The sequence below is a fragment of the Amblyraja radiata genome, chromosome 14, assembly GCF_010909765.2.
Source record: "Amblyraja radiata isolate CabotCenter1 chromosome 14, sAmbRad1.1.pri, whole genome shotgun sequence".
Lineage (NCBI taxonomy): Eukaryota > Metazoa > Chordata > Chondrichthyes > Rajiformes > Rajidae > Amblyraja > Amblyraja radiata.
This window is the reverse complement of record NC_045969.1, coordinates 5,348,877-5,375,019: the sequence shown is the minus strand read 5'-3', so window position 1 is coordinate 5,375,019 and position 26,143 is coordinate 5,348,877. Positions and strand designations below refer to the sequence as shown.

General features: G+C 48.3%; 1 protein-coding gene across 1 annotated transcript in view; it reads left to right on the top strand.

Moving 5' to 3' along the window:
* Positions 1-26,143, top strand: part of ncam2 (neural cell adhesion molecule 2) — a 110,434-nt gene that overhangs the window by 58,344 nt on the left and 25,947 nt on the right. Inside the window, exons 6-7 of the mRNA XM_033032404.1 lie at positions 10,881-11,002; positions 21,528-21,708. Of these exons, the coding sequence (XP_032888295.1) occupies positions 10,881-11,002; positions 21,528-21,708 (303 nt within the window). The remainder of the gene's footprint in view (positions 1-10,880; positions 11,003-21,527; positions 21,709-26,143) is intronic.

Sequence of the window (26,143 nt, the reverse complement as noted above, 5' to 3'; positions counted from 1 at the left end):
GAGTCACCTCACGCTTATCTTTTTCCTGAAGAAAAGCAAGCTCAATAAACAGTTCAGGAAGAACCCAATAGGGCACAGGTGGCCTTATTGTATGCTCTATAATACCCCCTTGTACCAAACCCAGCTTCCTAGCCCACTGATTTATAATGACAAAAAATGTGTTATATTTGTTACCATCATCAACCTCTTGCAACACACACCTTGCTGGGAAGGTATCATTACACCCACAAAGTTTAGCCCAGTAATGTAACCCTAGCTTAATGCGCCTTAACCATAAGGGCATTTCTCCCATTTCAACAATCAGGGCAGGGACTGGGGAAGTCCTGAAGGCTCCACAGCAAAGCCTCAAAGCCTTTGCCTGCAACACATCTAGCCTAGCCAGAACAGTTTTAGACACAGACCCATACACAAAACACCCATAGTCAAGAGAAGATCTGATCATGGCCTGATAAATTAGCAGCATTGTCTCCCTGTTGGCCCCCCACTCACACCCAACCAGACTTCTAATAACATTCAGAACTTTTCCACACTTCAACACAATTTTACCTACATGCACAGCCCAAGTCATACGCTCTTCAAACCAAACACCCAAAAACTTAAAAACCTTTACCTTCTCCAATAGAGACCCATACATATACAGCCCTAACTTAGGTAACTTTCTTTTAAAACCAAATACCATATATTTAGTCTTAGAGGCAGAGATTTTAAAGCCCCATGTGTTCCCCCATTCCTCTACAGACACTAACACTCTTTGAATCTGTTTTAAAACAAACTCTACATTACGACCTCTTTTCCAGATGGCCCCGTCATCTGCAAACAAAGACAGACCAAATCCTCTCTCTAATTTACAAAATATGTCGTTTATCATGATATTAAATAAAACTGGACTGATAACACTTCCCTGCGGGGTTCCATTCTCTATTTCTACAGTCTCTGAGCTGACACTACCAACCATTGTTCTATTCAATAAAAAATCCTTAATCCAGTTGAACATTCGTCCCCTGACTCCCAAGTCAAAAGTTTTAATCATTAATCCCTCCTTCCACAAAGAATCATATGCCTTCTCAATATCAAGGAATACACTCACTACTGTTTCCTTGCTTCTAAATGCCCTTTTAATATCCTGATCCAAAACTGATACAGACTCCATTGTAGACCTTCCATTCCTAAAGCCATTCTGTACATCAACAAATACATCTTCCCTGGGGCCAATTAATAAAGGGCAATCATGGTCATCTTGTCTAAACCAAGTAGTTAAGAACAATCATGGTCGCCTTGTCCAACACCTTTTACTGTCATCTTCTCTGGGACCAGTCATGGTCGTCTTGTCTTGGGTCCATCCAGTGAAGGGCGATCTTCTAGTGGGCAATTAGTCAAGTCGATGGGTATCATTGGTGAAGAGCAATCATGGTCAACCTGATGGGACCAATCATGACCAATCATGGTTGGCTTATCTGGGTCTAATCACTGTCATCCTCCCTTGGACCAATTAGTAAAGGACAATGGTGGTCATCTTGCCTATATCAATCATAGGCATCTAGTGGAGGGCAACTTTCTAGCGGGCCATCTTCTGTGGGACCAGTCAAGGTTGTCTTGTCTTGGGACCAATTAGTGAAGGGCAATCTTCTAGTGTGTAATTAGTAAAGGGTTGTGTTGTCTGGGACCAACAATGGTCATCTTGCCTGGACCAATCATGGTAATCTTCTCTGGACCAATCATGGTCATCTTGCCTGGACCAATCATGGTCATCTTCTCTGGGCCAATGATGGTCATCTTCTCTGGACCAATCATGGTCATCTTCTCTGGACCAATCATGGTCATCTTGTCTGGACCAATCATGGTCATCTTCTCTGGACCAATCATGGTCATCTTGTCCGCAACCAATCACATTCATCTTCTCTGGGACCAATCGTGTCATCTTGTCTGGGACCAATTAGTGGAAGGGCAATAATGGTGATCATGTCTGGGACCACCCAATGAAGTGCAATCTAGTGGGCAATTAATGAAGGGCGATCTCCTCTGGGACCAATCAAGGTTATCTTGGCTGGGACCTATTCATGAAGGGTTAATTGTGTACACCTTGTCTCGCTTAGTTTAGTTGAGAGATACAACGTGGAAACAGGCCTTTCGACCCACCCACACACTAGGGACAATTTACATTTATACCAAGCCAATTAACCTACAAACCATAAACATTTTGTGTCTATCTGCAACACCAAAATCACATCTGTTTTTCGCACAAACAGATTCAAAAAGGTCTAAAAGATAGACACAAAAAGCTGGAGTAACTCAGCAGGTCAGACAGCATCTTTGGAGAAAATGAATAGCTGACATTTCGGGTCGGGACCCTTCTTCAGTTCATTTTTTGTCTGTTCTTCAAAAAAGATCTGCATATTTGTGGATATGTTTGTGATCTTTCCCACCCAGTAGCCTGGCACTGAAAAACTGTCAGATTATAATCAGAGATGTTGCTGTTGATTTAACGGAGAGCAGGTTTTACAGACCATACTGCATCTTTCACAGTTGTGGAATGTGACCTGTTGGTTGGGTTGGCATGCCTTTGCAAATAAAAAAAATACAAGGCAAACGCACTTCACACCGAGCACATTTCTGTCACGCTAATGTGTAGGGAGGAACCGCAGATGCTGGTTTAAGCCGACGATAGACGCAAAAAGCTGGAGTAACTCAGTGGGTCAGGCAGCATCTCTGGAGGGAAGGGATGGGTGATGTTTCGGGTCGAGACCCTTGTTCAGACCCAAACCAATCTGTGATGCATCCTGATAAAATGCTTTCTATCGTACATCTGTGGAAGTCACGGTAAGATACATATGAATCAAATTGGTCGTCAGGTCTTGGTTTAGTTTAGTTTAGTTAGAGATACAGCGCGGAAACAGGCCCTTCGGCCCACTGGGTCCGCGCCGAACAGCGATCCCCGCACATTAACACCATCCTACACCCACTAGGGATAATTTTTACATTTACCAAGCCAATTAACCTACAAAAAACCTGTTAATCTATGGAGTGTGGGAGGAAACCGAAGATCTTGGAGAAAATCCCACGCAGGTCACGGGGAGAACGTGCAAACTCCGTACAGGCAGCACCCGTAGTCGGGATCGAAGCCGCTGAGAGGCAGCGACTCTACCACTGCGCCACCGTGCTGCCGATGGTCTGGAACCAATCATGGCCATCTTGTCCACAACCAATCACAATCATCTTCTCTGGGACCAATCATGGCCGTCCTATCTGGAACCAATCGCAGTTACCTTCTCAGGGACCAATCATGGCCGTCCTATCTGGGACCAATCACAATCACCTTCTCTGGGGCCAATCACAATCACCTTCTCTGGGGCCAATCATGGCCGTCCTATCTGGGACCAATCACAATCACCTTCTCTGGGGCCAATCACAATCACCTTCTCTGGGGCCAATCATGGCCGTCCTATCTGGGACCAATCACAGTCACCTTCCCAGGGCGACGGTGGTCATGGTGTTTGGGTCCAGTCATGGTCATCTTGTCCGCAGCCAACCGTGATCATCTACTGTGGGACCCATTGGTGATGGACAATAGATGGTGGGCCCATCAGCCTTGCTGAGGAATGAGAAAGAGCATTCCCCACTGAGATAGAGGCCAGTTCCTCAAGGTAACCATTTCCTTTCTCATCCAATTATCCCAGCAGGAAGCTCTCACTTCAATCCCCTCTTCCCTTAATTCTCCTAGATGCCCAGTGTCAAGCGGCAGAAAGCCACCTGCGGACAGTTCTGTATTTGCAGGCAGAGTTAACTCTTGGCAGATGCGGAATGTTTAAAGTGTCAAAGGAAATCAAGCGGTGTTTGCGTTCAAAGAGCTGACGTAGCAGCTGCCTTTCAGCAGGTTGACTGAAGTGAAGGTTTGCGATGCCTCGCCACAGGTTACCAGCCGTTAATTGGTCTCCTTGACAGCAGTCTGCATTCATGCCCCCTTCCCGTTGATGATCGAAGCCCACAACCTCAGACAGACACAGAGTGCTGGAGTAACTCAGCGGCTCAGGCGGCATCTCTGGAGGACATGGACGGACGACGTTTCGGGTGGGGACCCTCGCGTGTGGTGCCAGAGGTCGGTCGAGAGAACAGAGAGGAGACGCGGTGTGGAGGCCTGCGGACTTTACCATCAAGGAGCTTGCGGTCTCGGGGTAGAGACTGTGGATGTCGGGAGCTCCGACGACGGAGAAGATTCGACCAGCCCCGACCCATAACAAGAGGAGTTGAGTATAGGAGCAAAGAAGTCCTCCTGCAGTTGTACTGGGCCCTAGTGAGACCACACCTGGAGTATTGTGTGCAGTTTTGGTCTCCAAATTTGAGGAAGGACATTCTTGCTATTGAGGGAGTGCAGCGTAGGTTCACGAGGTTAATTCCCAGAATGGCGGGACTGTCATATGCTGAGAGAATGGAGCAGCTGGGCTTGTATACTCTGGAGTTTAGAAGGATGAGAGGGTATCTTATTGAAACATATAAGATTATTAAGGGTTTGGACACGCTAGAGACAGGAAACATGTTCCCAATGTTGGGGGAGTCCAGAACCAGGGGCCACAGTTTAAGAATAAGTGGTAAGCCATTTGGAACGGAGACGAGGAAACACTTCTTCACACAGAGAGTTGTGAGTCTGTGGAATTCTCTGCCTCAGAGGGCGGTGGAGGTCGGTTCAAGAGAGTTTCAAGAGAGTTAGATAGAGAATCGGTTGAGTTGCTGCCTCACAGCGCCAGAGACCCGGGTTCGATCCTGACGATCGGTGCTGTCTGTACATAGTGTGCACGTTCTCGCCGTGATCACGTGGGTTTTCTCCAGGTGCGCCGGGTTTCCTCCCACCCCCCCAAAGACGTGCGGGTTTGTAGGTTAATTGGCCCTCTGTAAATCGTCGCTGGAACGTAGATTAGTGGTGGTGTACGGGGTGATTGCAGACTCGGTGGGCCGAAGGGTTCGTTTCCATGCTGTATCACTAAACAAAACTAAACTAAACTAAAGGGCCTGTCCCACCAGCATGCGTTTGCATGCGTCTAGCGCAACCAAACGTGGTGGCTTGAGGCGTACGGCCTCGCGGGGCCGGTCCCAATTCGAACCGCGGAGGCGTATGGAGTTGTGCGGGGCTGGTCACGACATCATACTCACCAATCAGCTGGGCAGGAGGCGGGCCGACTGAATTTGGACGTCGCATGGCATCGGGCGGTGACGTCATCACGCAACGGCACGCCGGGCGGTGACGACATCGCGCAACGCCACACGCTAGGCGTACGCCGTCAAGACGCTGCGTACGGCCTCAATGCGGCTGCGGGCCGACAGGCCGTTGTCGCGCGGGATTTTCGGACAGTGCAAGATTTTTGGAGCCCCGCGCGATGTCGGGACCCGCCCCGCACAACTCCATGCGCCTCCGCCGATCGAAGTGGAACCGGCCCCGCGAGTCCGTACGCCTCAAGCGACCACGTTTTGGACACATGCTATCGCATGCTGGTGGGACAGGCCCTTAAACTACACAGTGGGAACGGGAAAGGTAAAAGGCCCAGCGCAAATTGGAGGAACAGCGCCTCATATTCCACTTGGGCAACTGACACCCCAGCGGTATGAATATTGACTTCTCTATCTTCAAGTGACCCTCGCTTTCCCTCTCTCTCTCTCTCCATCCCTCCCCCTTCCTAGTTCTCCCACCAGTCTGACTGTCCCCCTTATTACATTTTACCTCTGCATGCTTCGTTGTCAGCTTCTCCCAGCTAACAATAATCTATTCTACATTTTCCTTGACCCGCATCCCCTTTGGTGTTTCGTTTTCACACCTTGCCCTTCCTTATCTCTTGTGTCTCCCACTCCCCCTGACTCCCAGTCTGAGGAAGGGTGTCGACCCGAAACGTCACCCGTTCCTTCTGCCTGTCCCGCCGGGTTGCTCCAGCATTTTGTGTCTATTTTAAGGTAACGGTTATGAAACTGGTGACCTAACTGCAAGCGAGTGGTGTAGCCAAGGAGACGGGAACAGGGAAGAGAGTGAAAAGCAAACCGATAAAAGAGAAAACACGTTGGCATTTTAATAAAATACATTCCTTACACATTGTCTACCCATATGCAGATTATAATTGCAATATCAGATGTTCCCCACAGACTTACACACTAATATTCACCGTACAACTGTCTCAGTAGGTGTAGCGTTAATTAATTGTCTTAAATGATTAGACTCTTTGGCAGTCTTCTAATTTAGCGAAATCAAACTTAGGCATCCTGCAGTTTGTATCTTTGTTCTCTTGAATTGCTTCAGGAGGCGGCATAAGCGCAGAAATTTTTAATCTCATCCTCCGCTGTAATTATGTGCATCAGTCAGGTTTTAACTGGGAATAGCAATCTGCAGCCGCGACTGACACACAGTTCAGTGGTGTATACGCCCTGCTTCTCGCAGCTTAGTTTACCGTCACCTGTACCGAGGTACAGTGAAAAGCTTTCGCTGCGTTCCCTCCAGACAGCGGAGAGACGACACATGATTACAATCGACCCGTTCACAGTGTACACAGATAACATGACAACGAAATGCTGGAGTAACTCAGCGGGACAGGCAGCATCTCTGGAGAGAAGGAATGGGTCGAGACCCTCCTTCAAACTGACTGTCTTCGGTGTAAGCTGGTATCTGCAGTTCCTTCCTACACGGTTTGTAGGCTACTTGGCTGGGTAGAATGTTAATTGTCCCAAGTGTATGTAGGATAGTGTTAGCATGCGGGGATCGCTGGTCAGTGGAAACTCGGTGGGCCGAAGGGCCTGTTTCCGCGCTGTATCTCTAAACTAAAAAATGCAGTAATACTCAGCAAGTCAGGCAGCATCAATGGAGAGAGAAAAAGAGCCAGTGTTTCAAGCTTAGTTTAGTTTGGAGGTACAGCGTAGAAACAGGTTTGGATAGTGCAAGGGCTAGTTTATAAGTCCAGCCCTATAGATCTTTGAGTATATGAGTCAAAGAGTCACAATGCACCCTGACAGGACTTTGGTTCAGCTGCGTTTGTTATGTGTCCAGTTTTGGTCACCCCATAACATCTGGGATGTGGGGGCTTTGGAAAGGGTGCAGAGGAGGTTTACCAGAATGTTGGGTAGGAAGGAACTGTAGATAGATGGAGAAACTCAGTGGGTGAGGCAGGATCTATGGACAGAAGGAATTGGCGATGTTTCGGGTCGAGACCGTTCTTCAGACTGATGTCAGGGGAGGGGGCTGGACAAAGGTAGAATGTCGGCAGAAACAGTGGGACTATTGGGAGAACTGGGAAGGGGGGGGGGTGGAGGGAGAAAGCAAGGACTATCTGAAGTTAGAGAAGTCAATGTTCATATACGGCTGGAGTGTAAACTACCCAAGCGAAATATGAGGTGCTGTTCCTCCAATTTGCGCTGGGCCTAACTCTGACAATGGAGGAGGCCCCAGGCAAGAAAGGTTGGATTGGGAATGGGAGGGGGAGTTGAAGTGCTGAGCAACCGGGAGATCAGGTTGGTTAAGACGGACTGAGCGGAGGTGTTCAGTGAAGCGATCGCCGAGCCTGCGCTTGGTCTCGTTGATGTAGAGAAGTTAACACCTGGAACGGCGGATGCAGTAGATGAGGTTGGAGGAGGTGCAGGTAAACCTCTGCCTCACCTGGAAAGACTGTTTGGGTCCTTGGATGGAGTTGAGGGGGGGGGGGGGTAACGGATGCTGGTTTACACCGAAGATAGGCACGAAGTGCTGGAGTAACTCAGCGGGACAGGCAGCGTCTCTGGAGAAAAGGAATAGGTGAGGTTTTGGGGGGGGAACCCTTCTTCAGACCCAGTTTGTGTGCAAACTTCAGACAGACAGCAGCCGTAGTCAGGATCGAACCTGGGTCTCTGGCGCTGTGAGGCAGCAACTCTACCGCTGCGCCACTGAAGTTTCGTTTAGTTCAGAGATACACCGCGGAATCATGCCCTTCGGCCCATCGAGTCCATGCCGACCAGCAATCCCCATACACAAACACTATCCTACACACACCAGGGACCATTTACAATTATACCAAGCCAATTATACCAAGACAAACCTGTGCATCTTTGGAGTGCGGGAGAAAACCGGAGATCTCGGAGAAAACCCACGCGGTCACGGGGAGATCGTGCAAACTGCCGTACAGACGGCACCCGTAGTCGGGATCGAACCCTGCACCGCCCTGCCAAGGTGTTTTCTATGAGATCTTAGGTTTCCTCCCAAGCTCCAAAGACGTACAGGTTTGTAGGTTGATTGGCTTGGCACAAATGTAAATTTGTCCCTGGTTGTGTGTAGGATTGTGTTAGTGTGCGGGGATCGCTGGTCGGCGCGGACTCGGTGGGCCGTGGGGCCTGTTTCCGCGCTGTACATCTAAACTCTAAACGACTAATTGCCTTCCGTTACTGCGTGTACGTGCATGGTCGCTCAGCTGTTCCAACTGCGGAGGCACCTTGTTCGAGGGTAACTATTCGATGTTAGTGCTGCGCTGAGTAGCAATGTTACAAAATTTTGAGATTTTAAAAATCAAGTCTGTAATTTATCCCATCAAATAAAGCATAAAAATAAGTTTAATTTGACACCTAATTCACTTTCATATCTCAAGTATTTAAAAAGTTATGGCCATTTTCATACTCGGAAATGAGCATCTTGTTCCCTATTGATTTTCTATGGACATAACAAAAAAGTTGTCATCGTGAACAGTCAAAAGCCCATAACTTTCTTAAAAATTAAGAGAACTGAATGAAATTTTCAGTTATCATAGATTGAAGCATTCTGAAACAAATATAAAATAATCTTACTTGGATGACCTGAAATTAAAGCATATAATTAGTTAGTTACCTAATTGTAGCTAATTTCAGACTTCAATTACTAGATCTAAACATCTATCCATTTCTTAATAAATGATTAACATTTTTAAATAGCCTAAATGTCCAAATAATATTCACAAATAATTCACAATAAAACATGATTTTTAAATCTCATTTACATTAATTTATAGGCCAAATGGAAGGAATTCAGTGTTTAATTGCTGTAAATAAATGCCCATTTAAATCAGCTTTCCAGTGGGTCCCTGTGGAACGCGCTGGTTTAGAACGTTCACATTGCGGTAGATTTGTGCCCCAAATGCCGAGAAAAATACTGCGCGATATAATGGGCCCAAATTGAGCTACTCGCAATATTAAACTTCGTATAAAGGGATCTTTAGAAGCCCTTTTTAATGTAAAAATATACAACCTACCTTCAGCTGTCTGCTTTATGAGACGCTGCGGTTGCTGGCGGTCGCGGGTTTAGAGATTGATTTTTAAACTACTATAACTATTATTCAAGGCCTTTAAACCTAATAATAGCTTTTGCGACGGGGTCTTCCAGCGATTTTTCGTTAATAATTAACTAGGCTGAACAGCCTAGAGAAAATCGCGTTTTAAACCCGCCCCCTCTAAACGGCGCCAAAATCGCGCACACCCTCAGCGGCAGATTTTCAAAGACGCTTCAGGTAGGCTTTGCAACATACCTACGCTGAGCGCATGATTAAATTGTAAACACACCAGCAAACCTGGACTAAGTTGGGAGATAATGAGCCCATGTCAAAAACAGCAGTCTGTTGGGATCAGAACCCCCTGTGCCCACAGGCCATTTGTAAGGCATCCCATTAAACTGTCCATCGCTCGGTTGCTGTGTGAAAAGCAAGCAGTTGGACAAAGCAGCAGGTAAACACGTTGTACGTAAAGCCGATTAGTTTCCGGCACGGTGGCGCAGCGGTAGAGTTGCTGCCTCACAGCGCCAGAGACCCGGGTTCGATCCTGACCACGGGTGCTTGTCTGTACCTTCTCCCCGTGACCCGCGTGGGTTTTCTCCGGGCGCCCCAGTTCCCCCCCCGCACTCCAAAGACGTTTGCAGGTTTGTAGGTTAATTGGCTTCTGTAAATTGTAAATTGAACCCTGGTGCGTGTAGGACAGTGCTAGTGTACGGTGTGGTCGCTGGTCCACGCGGACTCTTTGGGTCAAAGGGCCTGTTTCCAGGCTGTATCTTAGTTTAGATTAGTTTAGAGATACAGAACGAAAACAGGCCCTTCGGCCCACCGAATCCGTCCGCGCCGAACACGATCACCCCACACTAACACTATCCCACACACACTAACACTATCCCACACACACTAACACTATCCCACACACACTAACACTATCCCACACACACTAACACTATCCCACACACACTAACACTATCCCACACACACTAACACTATCCCACACACACTAACACTATCCCACACACACTAACACTATCCCACACACACACTAACACTATCCCACACACACTAACACTATCCCACACACACTAACACTATCCCACACACACTAACACTATCCCACACACACACACTAACACTATCCCCCACACACACACACTAACACTATCCCACACACACCAACACTATCCCACACAAACACTATCCCACACACACTAACACTATCCCACACACACTAACACTATCCCACACACACTAACACTATCCCACACACACTAACACTATCCCACACACACTAACACTATCCCACACACACTAACACTATCCCACACACACTAACACTATCCCACACACACTAACACTATCCCACACACACTAGGGACATTTCTACTGAAGCCAATTAACCTGCAAACCTGTACGTCTTTGTGAGTGTGGGAGGGAACCGGAGCACCCGGAGCAAACCCACGCGGGTCACGGGGAGAACGTACAAGCTCATTCGTACCTGTAGTCAGGATGGAGCCCGGGTCACTGGCGCTGTGAGGCAGCAACTCTACCGCTGTGCCACCGTGTGTCTCTCTCTAATGTCTAACGAGTCCCCCTGGAGATCTTCCCTCTGCTGACGCTGACTGAACGCATTGCCTCTTTGCTTCTCCGTAGAGGAGCCCGGGCCACCCGCCGTCCAGGGCTACAAGGGCAACGGCAAGACCTTCAAGCTGGTGGTGACCAAGCAAGACGACGGAGGGTCTACCATCCTGAAATACACGCTGAAGTACCGGACCGTGAGTATGCCCACACAAACCCACCCGCCCAGCAAACAGGGGTGGACCTCGTCACAGAGGAAACGCTGAACAATAGACAACAGGTGCAGGTGTAAGCCATTCGGCCCTTCGAGCCAGATAGAACAGATCGCAGAACAGTACCTGGGGCCTGTTTCCGTGCAGATAGATAGACAATAGACAACAGGTGCAGGAGTAGGCCATTCGGCCCTTCGAGCCAGATAGAACAGAACGCAGAACAGTACCTGGGGCCTGTTTCCGTGCTGTATGGCCCATTGACTCTAACGAGATAGATAGATAGACAATAGACAACAGGTGCAGGAGTAGGCCATTCGGCCCTTCGAGCCAGATAGAACAGGACGCAGAACAGTACTTGGGGCCTGTTTCCGTGCTGTATGGCCAATTTACTCTAACGGGATAGATAGATAGACAATAGACAACAGGTGCAGGAGTAGGCCATTCGGCCCTTCGAGCCAGCGCCGCCATTCACTGTGATCATGGCTGATCATCCACAATCAGTACCCCGTTCCTGCCTTCTCCCCATATCCCCTGACTCCGCTATCCTTAAGACCCCTAACATATAAGATCATTAATGGTTTGGACACACTAGAGGCAGGAAACATGTTCCCGATGTTGGGGGAGTCCAGAACCAGGGGCCAAAGTTTAAGAATAAGGGGTAAGCCATTTAGAACGGAGACGAGGTAAAACCTTTTCACACAGAGAGTGGTGAGTCTGTGGAATTCTCTGCCTCAGAGGGCAGTGGAGGCTGTTTCTCTGGATGCTTTCAAAAGAGAGTTAGATAGAGCTCTTAGGGATAGTGGAGTTAAGGGATATGGAGAGAAGGCAGGAACGGGGTACTGATTGTGGATGATCACATTGAACGGCGGTGCTGGCTCGAAGGGGCCGAATGGCCTACTCCTGCCCCTATTGTCTATCTATCTATCTCGTTAGAGTCAACGGGCCATACAGCACGGAAACAGGCCCCAGGTACTGTTCTGCGTTCTGTTCCTATCTCCAAAGCCAATACGTTGACACGCTGCCAATATTCACTTTGCAAGTGAAAAGCATTTTATCCCAAATCCGAGCCAATTAACTTCCTGCTGTACATTTATCCTGCAGCGCCCGCACTGAAGAGTTCCCATTGTTTTTGTTCTTGTTACTGTGAGGGTAATGAGCTGGGGGACACCTGCCCACCCATAAATGAATCAAGAACTAGAACTTTAATTACACGATTCAGTTGCATCTTAACCGAGCGCTGATGACAGTCATTGTTTGCAACTGCTGTGGCGCTGATGAGATTATTGCGTGAAGGTGTTACCCTGGAAATAAGTTGCGTACATGGAATTACACAGCAGTCCCAGATAGTCCATTTGGCCCAAACCGAGTGCTGGCTGTGTTTACATCTTGTGTGTTTCTCTCATCCAATATCGCAGCTGCCTCAAGCACTAATCTTGCCTGAAGTCAATACACACTCTTGCCAGAAATGCTGCTCAGTAATGAGGCATCGCAGCTCATGACAATGCTTGTATTGGTTCAGGTTTCAGTTTAGACAATAGGCAATAGGTGCAGGAGTAGGCCATTCGGCCCTTCCAGCCAGCACGGCCATGCACTGTGATCATGGCTGATCTTCCCCAATCAGTACCCCGTTCCTGCCTTCTCCCCATATCCCCTGACTCTGCTTTCTTTAAGAACCCTATCTAGCTCTCTCTTGAAAGCATCCAGAGAACCGGCCTCCACCGCCCTCTGAGGCAGAGAATTCCACATTTAGTATTGTCACGTGTAGCGGCACGGTGGCGCAGCGGTAGAGTCGCTGCCTCACAGCGCCAGAGACCCGGGTTCGCTCCTGACTACGGGTGCTGTCCGTACGGAATCCGTACGTGACCTACGTGGGTTTTCCCCGGGTGCTCCGGGTTTCTCACACACTCCAAAAGCATGCAGGCTTGCAGGTTAATTGGCTATGGTGAAATTGTGAATTGTCCCTAGTGTGTAGGATATTGCTAGTGTACAGGGTTATCACTGATCGACGTGGACTTGGTGGGCCGAAGGGCCTATTTCCGCGCTGTATGTCTAAACTGTAAAGTGGACCAAAATGGGGAAAGCTTTGTTTTGCATGCTATCCAATTACAAATAATACTGTACAGAAATATAATCGTCAAACTCAAGTACAATAGGTAGAGGAAAGGGGAAGATACAGTCCAGAATATAGTTCTCAGCATTGTAGTGCATCAGTTCCAAAGATAAAGTCCAGTGTCTGCAATGGGGTAGAGGTGAATCGGACAGTACCCTAGTTTATGGAAGGACCGTTCAGAGTCTGAAAACAGAGGGGAGAGTAAAAAGAACATCGATCCACCACTACCCACTGTCTTCTCTGCTGCCTCACAGCGCCTGAGACCCGGGTCCGATCCTGACTACAGGTGCAGTCTGTGTAGAGTTTGTACATTCTCGCTGTGACCGCGTGGGTTTTCTCCGGGTGCTACGGTTTCCTCCCACACTCCAATGACATGCGGGTTTGTAGGTTAATTGGCTTCTGTAAATTTATCCTAGCAAGTAGGGAGTGGATGAGAAAGTGGGATAACATAGAAACATAGAAAATAGGTACAGGATTGATCCCTGGGATGGTGGGACTGTCATATGAGGAAAGATTGAAAAGACTGAAAAGATTGAAAAGACTAGGCTTGTATTCACTGGTATTTAATAATAATAATAAATTTTATTTATGGGCGCCTTTCAAGAGTCTCAAGGACACCTTACAAAAATTAAGCATGTAGAGGAAAAACATGTAAGGGGAATGAAATAAATAGTAGAGACATGACTAGTACACAAAGTAAAGACAGAATTCAATACAAAACACAATATGAGGCAATTAATGCACAGATGAAAAGGGACGGGGACGTGGGGCTAAGGATAGGCAGAGGTGAAGAGATGGGTCTTGAGGCGGGACTGGAAGATGGGGAGGGACACGGAATTGCGGATCAGTTGGGGGAGGGAGTTCCAGAGCCTGGGAGCTGCCCTGGAGAAGGCTCTGTCCCCAAAACTGCGGAGGTTGGACTTGTGGATGGAGAGGAGACCGGCTGATGTGGATCTGAGGGACCGTGAGGGTTGGTAGGGGGAGAGGAGGTCAGTGAGATATGGGGGGGCCAGATGGTGGAGGGCTTTGTAGGTGAGGACCAGGATTTTGTAGGTGATCCGGTGGGAGATGGGAAGCCAGTGAAGTTGTTTGAGGACTGGAGTGATGTGATGCCAGGAGTTGGTGTGGGTGATGAGTCGGGCGGCTGCGTTCTGGACCAGTTGGAGTCGGTTGATGTAGGTGGAGCTGATGCCAAGGAGAAGTGAGTTGCAATAGTCCAGTCGGGAGGAGATGAAGGCATGGATGAGTCTTTCAGCAGCGGGCGGTGTGAGAGAGGGTCTGAGTTTGGCGATGTTGCGGAGATGAAAGAAGGAGGTTTTAATGACATGGCGGATGTGAGGCTCAAGGGAGAGGGTGGAATCAAAGATCACGCCAAGGTTGCGGGCCTGGAGAGATGGGGAGACAGTGGTGCCGTCGATGGTGAGAGTGGGGTTATTGATTTTGCTGAGTGTGGCTTTGGAGCCTATGAGGAGGAATTCTGTCTTATCGCTGTTGAGTTTGAGGAAATTTTGTTGCATCCAGGTTTTTATAGCTGACAAACAGGAGTTGATATGGGAGAGGGGGGGGGTTGTGGGGGGATTTGGTGCCAAGGTAAATCTGGGTGTCATCAGCGTAACAGTGGAAGTCCAGATTGAAGTGGCGGAGTATCTGACCAAGGGGGAGGATGTAGATGATGAAGAGGAGGGGGCCGAGTACGGAGCCTTGGGGAACGCCTTGAGTGACTGCGGCTGTAGCAGAGGTGTGGTTGTGGAGAGAGATGAAGTGGGATCTGTTGGTAAGGTAGGAACGGAGCCAGCTGAGTGCAGAGCCTTCAATGCCGAGGTCTTTGAGTCTGGTGAGCAGGAGGATTTAGAAGGATGAGAGGGAATCTTATAGAAACATATAAAATTATAAAAGGCCTGGACAAGCTAGATGCAGGAAAAATGTTCCCAATGATGAGGAAGTCCAGAACCAGGGGCCACAGTCTAAGAATAAAGGGGAGTCCATTTAAAACTGACGAGAAAAAAACTTTTCACCCGGAGAGTTGTGAATTTGTGGAATCCTCTGCCACAGAAGGCAGTGGAGGCCAATTCACTGGATGAATTTAAAAGAGGGTTAGATAGTAGAGCTCTAGGGGCTAGTGGAATCAGGGGATATAGGGAGAAGGCAGGCACGGGTTACTGATTGTGGATGATCACTATGAATGGCGGTGCAGGCTCGAAGGTCCGAATGGCCTCCCCCTGCACCTATTTTCTATGTTTCTATAGAATGGCTCCAAAGATATACAGGTTTGTAGGTTAATTGGCTTTGGTGTAAATGTAAATTGTCCCTAGTGTGTGCGGGATAGTGGTTAGTGTGCTGGGATCGCTGGTCGGCGTGGACTCATTGGGCCGAAGAGCCTGTTTCCGCGCTGTATCTCTAAACTAAACTAAACTAAGAAGGGTTTCGGCCCGAAACGTCGCCTATTTCCTTCGCTCCATAGATGCTGCTGCACCCGCTGAGTTTCCCCAGCAATTTTGTGTACCTTAAACTAAACTACTGTTCAGTATTCCAGAGACGCTTCACAAAGAAGCTTCATATCTGCCTTCGAGCAAAACAAACGGAATGATGGCCAATGCAAATCCACAGAGAGATTTAAATATTAGATCTATGTAAAGAAGTTCATGGGAGAAATCTTGCCAGATGTATTATCCTCCATTGCATGTTCCCGAGATGTTTAGTTTGGTTTTAGTTTCAGTCACGTTTCAGTTTCAGTTTTCAGTTTAGTTTATAGTCACGTGTACCGAGGTGCAGTGAAAAGCTTTATGTTGCGTGCTAACCAGTCAGCGGAAAGACAACACATGATTACAATCGATCCATTCACAGTGTACAGGTACAGGATAAGGGAACAACGTTTAGTGCAAGGTAAAGCCAATAAACTCCAATCAGTCCAAGATAGTCCGAGGGTCACCAATGAGGTAGACAGTGCTTCAGGACTGTTTTCTAGTCACAGTAGGATGGTTGTCTATATGGACTTTAGTAAGGCCTTTGACAAGGTTCCTCGTGGAAGGTTGGTTAAGAAGGTTCAACTGTTGGGTATAAATGCAGGAGTAGCAAGATGGATTCAACAGTGGCTGAATGGGAGACGCCAGAGAGTAATGGTGGATGGCTGTTTGTCAGGTTGGAGGCAGGTGACTAGTGGGGTGCCTCAGGGATCTGTGTTGGGTCCACTGTTGTTTGTCATGTACATCAATGATCTGGATGAAGGTGTGGTAAATTGGATTAGTAGGTATGCAGATGATACTAAAATAGGTGGTGTTGTGGATAATGAAGTAGATTTCCAAAGTCTACAGAGAGATTTAGGCCATTTGGAAGAATGGGCTGAAAGATGGCAGATGGAGTTTAATGCTGATAAGTGTGAGGTGTTACATCTTGGCAGGACAAATCAAAATAGGACGTACATGGTAAATGGTAGCGAATTGAGGAATGCAGTTGAACAGAGGGATCTATGAATAACTGTGCATAGTTCCCTGAAGGTGGAATCTCATGTAGATAGGGTGGTAAAGAAAGCTTTTGGTGTGCTGGCCTTTATAAATCAGAGCATTGAGTATAGAAGTTGGGATGTAATGTTAAAATTGTACAAGGCATTGGTGAGACCAATTCTGGAGTATGGTGTACAATTTTGGTCGCCCAATTATAGGAAGGATGTCAACAAAATAGAGAGAGTGCAGAGGAGATTTACTAGAATGTTCCCTGGGTTTCAGCAACTAAGTTACAGAGAAAGGTTGAATAAGTTAGGTCTTTATTCTCTGGAGCGCAGAAGGTTAAGGGGGGACTTGATAGAGGTCTTTAAAATGATGAGAGGGATAGACAGAGTTGACGTGGACAAGCTTTTCCCATTGAGAGTAGGGAAGATTCAAACAAGAGGACATGACTTCAGAATTAAGGGACAGAAGTTTAGGGGTAACATGAGGGGGAACTTCTTTACTCAGAGAGTGGTAGCTGTGTGGAATGAGCTTCCAGTGGAAGTGGTGGAGGCAGGTTCGATTTTATCATTTAAAAATAAATTGGATAGGTATATGGATGGGAAAGGAATGGAGGGTTATGGTCTGAGTGCAGGTAGATGGGACTAGGGGAAAATAATTGTTCGGCACGGACTTGTAGGGCCGAGATGGCCTGTTTCCGTGCTGTAATTGTTATATAGTTATATGGTTCAATAGCCTGATAACCAGCTGGGAAGAAACTATCCCAGTTTGGAGATAAAGTGCGGAAGCGGGCCCTTCGGCCCATCGAGTCCACGCCGACCAGCGATCCCTGCACACTAACACTATCCTACACCCACTTGGGTCAATTTTTACATTTACCAAGCCAACTAATCTACAAACCTGTACGTCTTTGGAGTGTGGGAGGAAACCAGAGATCTCAGTGAAAGCCCACAGGAGAACATACAAGCTCCGTACAGACAGCGCCCGTAGTCAGGATCGAACCTGGGTCTCTGTCGCTGTAAGGCAGCAACTCTACCGCTGCGCCACCGTGCCACCCAATGCTTTTGCCTTGTTAGGTTTCAACCGTGCTTGGAACAGCTAATTCTTATCATGCAATACCACTGAGTCTTCGTTGCCGCACCACTTCAAACTAAACTCAAAACATGCTGGAAACACTCAGCGGGTCAGGCAGCATCTGCAGGGAAGGAAACAGTTCATATTTCAGGTTGAGGTTTAGTTTAGTTTAGAGATACACCGCACCGACCAGCGATCCCCGCACACTAACGTAGCTACGTCTTTGGAGTGTGGGAGGAAACCGGAGATCCCGGAGAAAACCCACGCGGGTCGCAGAGAGAACGTACAAACTCCGTACAGACACCACCCTTAATCAGGATTGAACCCAGATCTCTGACACCGTGAGGCAGCAATTTTATCGTGCCGCCCTTATATATGCCGCCCCATAAGAGGAATAAGTAGGGTAACTGGACGAAAATAACCAGAGTAGGGGAATCGAAAACCTGAGGACAGAGATTTAAGGTGAGGGGGAAAAGATTGAATAGGAATCTTCGGGGCAACTTTTTCACACAAAGGTGGGTGTATGGAACGAGCTGAAGGAGGAGGACTATCCCAACGTTTAAGAAGCATTTAGACAGGTACATGTTTCCTGCCGCTAACGTGTCCAAACCCTTAATAATCTTATATGTTTCAATAAGGTCTCCTCTCATCCTTCTAAACTCCAGAGTGTACAAGCCCAGCCTGGAGTATTGTGTGCAGTTTTGGTTCCCTAATTTGAGGAAGGACATTCTTGCTATTGAGGGAGTGCAGCGTAGGTTTACAAGGTTAATTCGCGGGATGGCAGGACTGTCATATGCTGAGAGAATGGAGCGGCTGGGCTTGTACACGCTGGAATTTAGAAGGATGAGAGGGTTTCTTATTAGAACATATAAGATTATTAAGGGTTTGGACACGCTAGAGGCAGGAAACTTGTTCCCGATGTTGGGGGTGTCCAGAACCAGGGGCCACTGTTTAAGGATAAGAGATAGGCCATTTAGAACGGAGATGAGGAAACACTTTTTCACACAGAGAGTTGTGAGTCTGTGGAATTCTCTGCCTCAGAGGGCAGTGGAGGCCGGTTCTCTGGATACTTTAGAGAGAGAGCTAGATAGGGCTCTTAAAGATAACAGAGTCAGGGGATATGGGGAGAAGGCAAGAACGGGGTACTGATTGGGGATGATCAGCCATGATCACATTGAATGGCGGTGCTGGCTCGAAGGGCCGAATGGCCTACTCCTACACCTATTGTCTATTGTCTATTGTATCAGATATAAGAAGGAGATCGATAAATATTTGAAAGATCGAGGAATTGGGGTTGGGAACAAAGAACTGCAGATAAGGGGAAAAGGACACAAAGTGCTGGAGTAACTCAACAGGTCAGGCAGCATCTCTGGAGAACATGGCTAAGCGACGTTTCGGGTCGAGACCCTTCTTCAGACTAAGAGTCAGGGGAGAGGGAGACATAGAGAAATGGAAAGGTGTGAACGCACAGATCAAAGGGGACGTTGAACAAGGAAATGTTGAATGGTACAACGTTAGCTGAGTGGAAGGTGACAAGCAGACAGACAATCAGTAATAATTGCTATGGGGACAATTAAACTAGTCGGAGAACTAGGATGTGGGTGGGATGGAGTTCCGGAAAATCAGTGGTGGACATGTGAACAAAACACTGCACAAGAATCGGTCCATGACCTGAGATTGACCCCACATGCTGGAGTAACTCAGCGGGACAGGCAGCATCTCTGGAGAGAAGGATTGGGTGACGTTTCGGGTCGAGACCCTTCCTCAGACTGATGACAGGGGAGAGGGAGCCACGTAGATAAGGAAGTGTAAGGTGTGAAAACAGGAGAAAGGGGATCGACATCAAGACTGATTGTCAGTAGCCTGGAACGGGACCCCAGTTCACAAATGGTTGCCCTCCCCCCCACTCCCCACCCTCCTCCAACACAACCCGACACCCTCCAACCCATTCCCCTCTGCCTGGGATGCGATATATTTACGTTTACTCGCTTGAAACAAGATTTGTGGGCGGTCACGGTGGCGCAGCGGTAGAGTCCCGAGTTCGATCCCGACTACGGCTGCTTGTCTGTCCGGAGTTTGTACGTTCTCCCCGCGACCTGCGTGGGTTTTCTCCGGGTGCTCAGGTTTCCTCCCGCACTCCAAAGATGTACGGGTATGTACTCAACTGTAGGTAAATTGGCTTGGTGTGTGTGTGTGTGTGTGTAAATTGTCCCCAGTGTGTGTAGGATGGCGTTGATGTGTGGGAATCGCTGGTCGGCGCGGACTCTGTGAGTCGAAAGGCCTGTTTCCGCGCTGTATCCCTGAACTAAAACGAAACTAAATTAAGGTCAGGGTTGCTGTACAAATTGATATTTCATAGTCTTTGATATTCTGCTGCCGTGCCCGATGGTACACATTAGGGAACGATGACTTACAAGTGTGCAATTTATTTTTATTTATTGATAAACTAAGAAGAGGCTGCTGGTGCTGGAAATTAAAATAAGTCCCTCTAGTGAGTCGTGGGTGACGTGGTTCGCATATGAAACGGAGAGTAAATCCAAGTCCTCCCAGATGCTGTGTTTTTATTTAGTTTCAGAGATGCAGCGCGGAAACAGGCCCTTCGGCCCACCTAGTCCGCGCTGACCAGCGATCACCCCGTACACTAGCACTATCCTACGCCTACTTCCACTAAAGAGACACAAGCTGATAACTGGTCACCCTCCCCCCCCCACCCACACCCAACCCCCTCCCCACCCTCCTCCAACCCCATTCCCCTCTGCCTGGGATGTGATATACTAGTATTTTCAGACGCAATTGTTGGCGGTACGGTGACTACGGGCGCTGTCTGTACGGTGTTTGCACGTTCTCCCCGCGACCTGCGTGGGTTTTCCCTGGGTGCTCCGGTTTCCTCCCACACTCCAAAGACCGGGCTGGTTTGTAGGCTAGTTGGCTCTTTGTAAATTGTCCCTAGCGTGTAGGACCGTGCTAGTGCACGCTGTGATCGCTGGTCGGCACGGACCCGATGGGCCGAAAGGCCTGTTTCCATGCTGTGTCTCCAAAGTCGAAAGACGCAATTAAAGTGTAAAAATCCATGAGCTGTGAAGGTAAACGGCAAAGATCTATTTTAATTTCTCGAAAGAGTTGTAAAGCAGATGGCACGGATATAATCAGTGGAAAGATTATAGGGGAGATGAGGAAAAATGCGTTGCTCCGCAGAGCTCAATGCCGTCCTCTTGACTCATAAACTGTCCCTGGTTCTTTGATTACAAGAGGCATAAAACACAACACAGTCCGCCTGTGAATACGGGCCTTAACGCGAAACGTCACCTCGTCCTTTAACTCCAGAGATGCTGCCTGACCCATTGAGTTACTCCAGCAATTTTGTCTGCCGATCACTGCATGGTATAATGCCATTGTGTGTGTGTGTGTGTGTGTCTTGTGCCTGCACATGTACATGTGTGTGTGGGTCTTGTGTGTGCACATGTACATGTGTTTGTGTGTCTCGTGTGCATGCGTGTGTGCACATGTGCGTGAGTGTGTGTGTGCATATGTGTGTGTGTCTCACATATGCACGCAGTTGCTATCTCCTGTGTGTCTGCCTGTGTATGTGTGTCTCTGTGTGTCAGTGTCTGTGTGACTGTGTGGTTCTGTGTCTCTGTGTGTGTCTGTGTGCGTGTCTGTGACTGTGTGTGTCTCTCTGTGCATCTGTGCCTCTGTGTGTGTGTGTGTCTGTATGTGTGAGTGCGTGTGTCTGTGTGTGTGTCTGCGTCTGTGTGCGTCTGTGTCTGTGACTGCGTGTGTGTGTCTGCGGGGCAGTGTGGGTGAGTGTACTCCAACAGGGAGCTCCACTGAAGCCAGGCTGTGGATGAGCGACGTGCTTAGTCTGTCTCTCCCCTCCCCACAGAAAGACAAGGACGAGGAGTGGGTGCAGAAGGTGACGGAGGGCGGCCAGGACTACATCACCCTGGAGCAGCTCCAGTGGAACGTGAGGTACCAGGTACAGATCTCAGCCGTCAACAAGCTGGGCACCTCCGAGCCCACCCTCTACGAGTTCACCATGCCACCAGAACCCAACACCATCGCCAGTAAGTCAAGTCAAGAAGTGTTTTATTGTCATATGTCCCAGATAGAACCATGACATTCTTACTTGCAGCAGCACAACAGAATATGTAAACACTCTGCCTTGATGTGGATGGAAAGAGCTGAAGAAGGGTCTCGACCCGAAACATCACCCATTCCTTCTCTCCAGAGATGCTGCCTGTCCCGCTGAGTTACTCCAGCTTTTTGTATCTATCTAAGAGCTGAAGTAAATAGCCTCTTCTGTGTCTATGGTAGGAGAGCCTCACGCTCTTAGAGAGGGGGCGGCAGGGTCATGAACATCAGCTGCCGCGTGGTGCGAGCGGGGATCGCTGGTCGGTGCAGAGTCGGTGGGCCGAAGGGCTTGTTTCCGCGCTGAATCTCTAAACTAAACTAAACTATTGTACATTGAATTCTAGCCGTTCTTTAGAGTTTCTGCATGTCCACAGCAGTCTCCTTTTCTTTCATGTCCATCTTCCATGTTTCAAATGTTGACATCGCTGGCCGAGTGGCCTTTTCCTGCTATTATGTCTTATGGTCATAGAGGACCAAGTGCCAAGTGCATGAAAATGGGACAAGCCCTTCTGGGTCGGCATAAACAAAGTGGGCCGAATGGCCTATTTACGTGCTATAGAGCTCTATGGACCCATGTATCTCCCTCATAAGGTCAAAAAGTCATAGAAACATAGAAACATAGAAAATAGGTGCAGGAGTAGGCCATTCGGCCCTTCGAGCCTGCACCGCCATTCAATATGATGATGGCTGATCATCCAACACAGTGTCCCGTACCTGCCTTCTCCCCATACCCCCTGATCCCTTTAGCCACAAGGACCACATCTAACTCCCTCTTAAATATAGCCAATGAACTGGCCTCAACTACATTCTGTGGCAGAGAATTCCACAGATTCACCACTCTCTGCGTGAAAAATGTTTTTCTCATCTCAGTCCTAAAAGATTTCCCCCTTATCCTTAAACTGTGACCCCTTGTTCTGGACTTCCCCAACATCGGGAACAATCTTCCTGCATCTAGCCTGTCCAATCCCTTAAGAATTTTGTAAGTTTCTATAAGATCCCCCCCCAATCTTCTAAATTCTAACGTATTAGGACCATACATATTAGGAGCAGAATTAGGCCATTCGGCCCAACAAGTCTGCTCCGCCATTCAATCATGGCTGATCTATCTTTCCCTCGCAACCCAATTCTCCGGCCTTCTCCCCATAACCCCTGACACCCGTATAAAGGGTGTAACATTGAGTGCAAGATAGAGTCCAGTAAAGTCTAAATTAAAGATGGCTCGAAGTTCTCCAACGAGCTAGGTGGAATGTCAGGACCGCTCTCTAGTTGGTAAGAGGATGGATCAGTGGCCCTTATAACAGCTGGGAAGAAAATGTCCATGAATCTGGAGGCGTGCATTTTCACACTTCTGTACCTCTTGCCTGATGGGAGAGGGGAGAAGAGGGAGCTTGCAGGGTGCAACTGGTCCTTGTTGATGCTGCTGGCCTTGCCGAGGCAGCGTGAAGTGTCGATGGAGTCAATGGGAGGCAGGGAGGTTGGTTTGCGTGATGGTCTAGGCTCTGCGATTTCTTGCGGTCTTGGATGGAGCTGTTCCCAAACCATGCTGTCATGCATCCCGGTAAAATTCCCCTCTCCCTCTCTCTCCCTACTGGGCCCTGCCGGCTCCCCTGGTCCCATCTGCCTACCACACTCCGCCCTCTCTCAACTTCCACCCAGCTTCACCATTCTGTTCACACCTTCTCCATCATGGTCTGGTTTGGCTCAGCCACCAAGCACGACATCCGGAGGCTGCTGCCAATCGTCCGATCAGCTGAGAAGGTTATTTGCCTGCAACCTTCCCTCCATTGATGAACTGTACACTGCAAGGGCCAGGAAGCGAGCGGGCAAGATCATCTCTGACCCCTCTCACCCTGGCCACAAACTCTTTGAATCACTTCCCTCTGGAAGGCGACTCCGGACTGTCAAAGCTGCCACAGCCAGACATAAAAACAGTTTTTATCCACGAGTAGTAGCTCTACTCAACAGCCAAAAATCTGTAGCCTCCCTTTGATCTGGTATTTTGTTGGTTCACATGCTTGATCAATGGTGTTTTATCAGTAATGTTTTATTATTATTAATTTTTAGTGTTTTCCGAGTCATTCGTAACTGTCACTGTATGTCATGTTGTTACTTGTGGGGCGGAGCACCAAGGCAAATTCCTTGTATGTGAATACTTGGCCAATAAACTTACTTACTTACATTCTAGCCTCTATTCCCCCTCACATTGCCCCCACTCCCTCTCCACCACGCCTCTCCCCCCTTCCCTCTCTCCAGCTATGCTCTTCCTCCCACCCACGCAGGCAATCTCTCTCTCGCTCGAGAACAGAAAATAATACTCCTATTGCCCGTGTAATCTCCTGCGTGTGAGACAGGAACTTAAACAAAGCTTCCAGGCGCATTAGCGTTTCCTCATTCCCGATTCTAAACCAGAGTTTCTCAAAGTGCAACCAGCTGTGAAGATGATAGCAATGACAACAAAACGAAACATTTCAAATTACCTTTCAAACTCTGCTCAGATTTATTTAGTTTATTTAACTTGGAGATATGGCGCTGAAACTGGCCCTGCGGCCCACCGGGTCCACGCCGATCAGCGACCCACCCGCACCCTAACACAACCCTCCACACACTGGGGACAATTTACATTTTGTACCAAGCCAATTAACCTAGAAAACCCGTACGTCTTTGGAGGGTGGGAGAAAACCGGAGAAAACCAACGCAGGTCACGGGAAGAACGTACAAACTCCGTACAGACAGCACCCGTAGGTACAGTGAAAAGCTTTTGTTGCAAGCTACCCAGTCAGCGGAAATACAATACACAATTACAATTGAGCCATTAATTCGTTTTCTGCAGTTCCCAGGTCCCTGGCATAGACAATAGGAAGATTGTTCCCGATATTGGGGAGGTCCAGAACAAGGGGTCACAGTTTAAGGATAAGGGGGAAATCTTTTAGGACCGAGATGAGAAAAACATTTTTCACACAGAGAGTGGTGAATCTCTGGAATTCTCTGCCACAGAAGGTAGTTGAGGCCAGTCCATTGGTTATATTTAAGAGGGAGTTAGATGTGGCCCTTGTGGCTAAAGGGATCAGGGGGTATGGAGAGAAGGCAGGTACAGGATACTGAGTTGGATGATCAGCCATGATCATATTGAATGGCGGTGCAGGCTCGATGGGCCGAATGGCCTACTCCAGCACCTATTTTCTATGTTTCTATGTAATAGACATTAGACAATAGGTGCAGTTGGCCATTTAGCCCTTCGAGCCAGCACCGCCATTCAATGTGATCATGGCTGATCATCCCCAATCAGTACCCCGTTCCTGCCCCCTGACTCCGTTGTTTTCAAGAGCCCTATCTAGCTCTCTCTTGAAAGTATCCAGAGAAGCTACCTCCACCGCACTCTGAGGCAGAGAATTCCACGGACTCACCACTCTCTGTGAGAAAAAGTGTTCCCTCGTCATCCGAGACTGGCTACAGTTCCCACATCAGCTTGCGACCCAGGGCTAGCTACAGTGCCCAGTTCGCTAACATGAATTGAAAAATAACACGCCTGTGAGCCGGGTGATTGCGGGTGATGGGCCGGATCCGGTAGTTTGCCGACCAAGGTAAAGCCAGCAAAGTCCGATCCAGGATAGTCCCAGGATGACCAACCAGGTAGATAGTAGCTCGGGACCGCTCTGCAGGTTGCGGGAGGATGGACGATCCAGAGATACCGCCTGTCCCGCTGAGTTACTCCAGCATTTTGTGTCTGTCTTCGGTGTGAACCAGCATCTTCCTACACAACTGAATGTATTCATGGATATAACAAATCAGTATTCTTGCCGTCCAAGCTAATACAAACTGAAAGCCATGTCCTTGGGCAGGGTCACACACTCCTGCCTGTTTTGAACAAGTTCAAAGCATCGGCAAAAAAATAACAGAGAGGAGAAAAAAAATATTGTTTTCCTGCATTTTATTTTAAACCATTGCGCGTTCAGCATGGGCCACGGCTTGGAATTCAAGTGAGTTTATTGTCATGTGTCCCTGTATAGGACAATGAACAACAGATTTGGCCAACAGAATCAGTTTATTCAGGGTCTCATCTTCCCAAATCTTTTCTCTCAATGAAGCGGGCGGCTTGGTCGCACAGAGGTAGAGTTGCTGCCTCACAGCGCCTGAGACCCGGGTTTGATCCTGGCCGTGGGTGCTGTCTGTACGGAGTCTGTACATTCTCCCCGTGACCCGCGTGGTTTTTCTCCGAGATCTTCGGCCTCCTCCCGCACTCCAAAGACGTAGAGGTTTGTAGGTTAATTGGCTTGTTTTAAATGTAAAATTGTCCCCTAGTGAGTGTTGTGTGCGGGGATCGCTGGTCGGCACGGACTCGGTGGGCCGAAGGGCCTGTTTCCGCGCTGT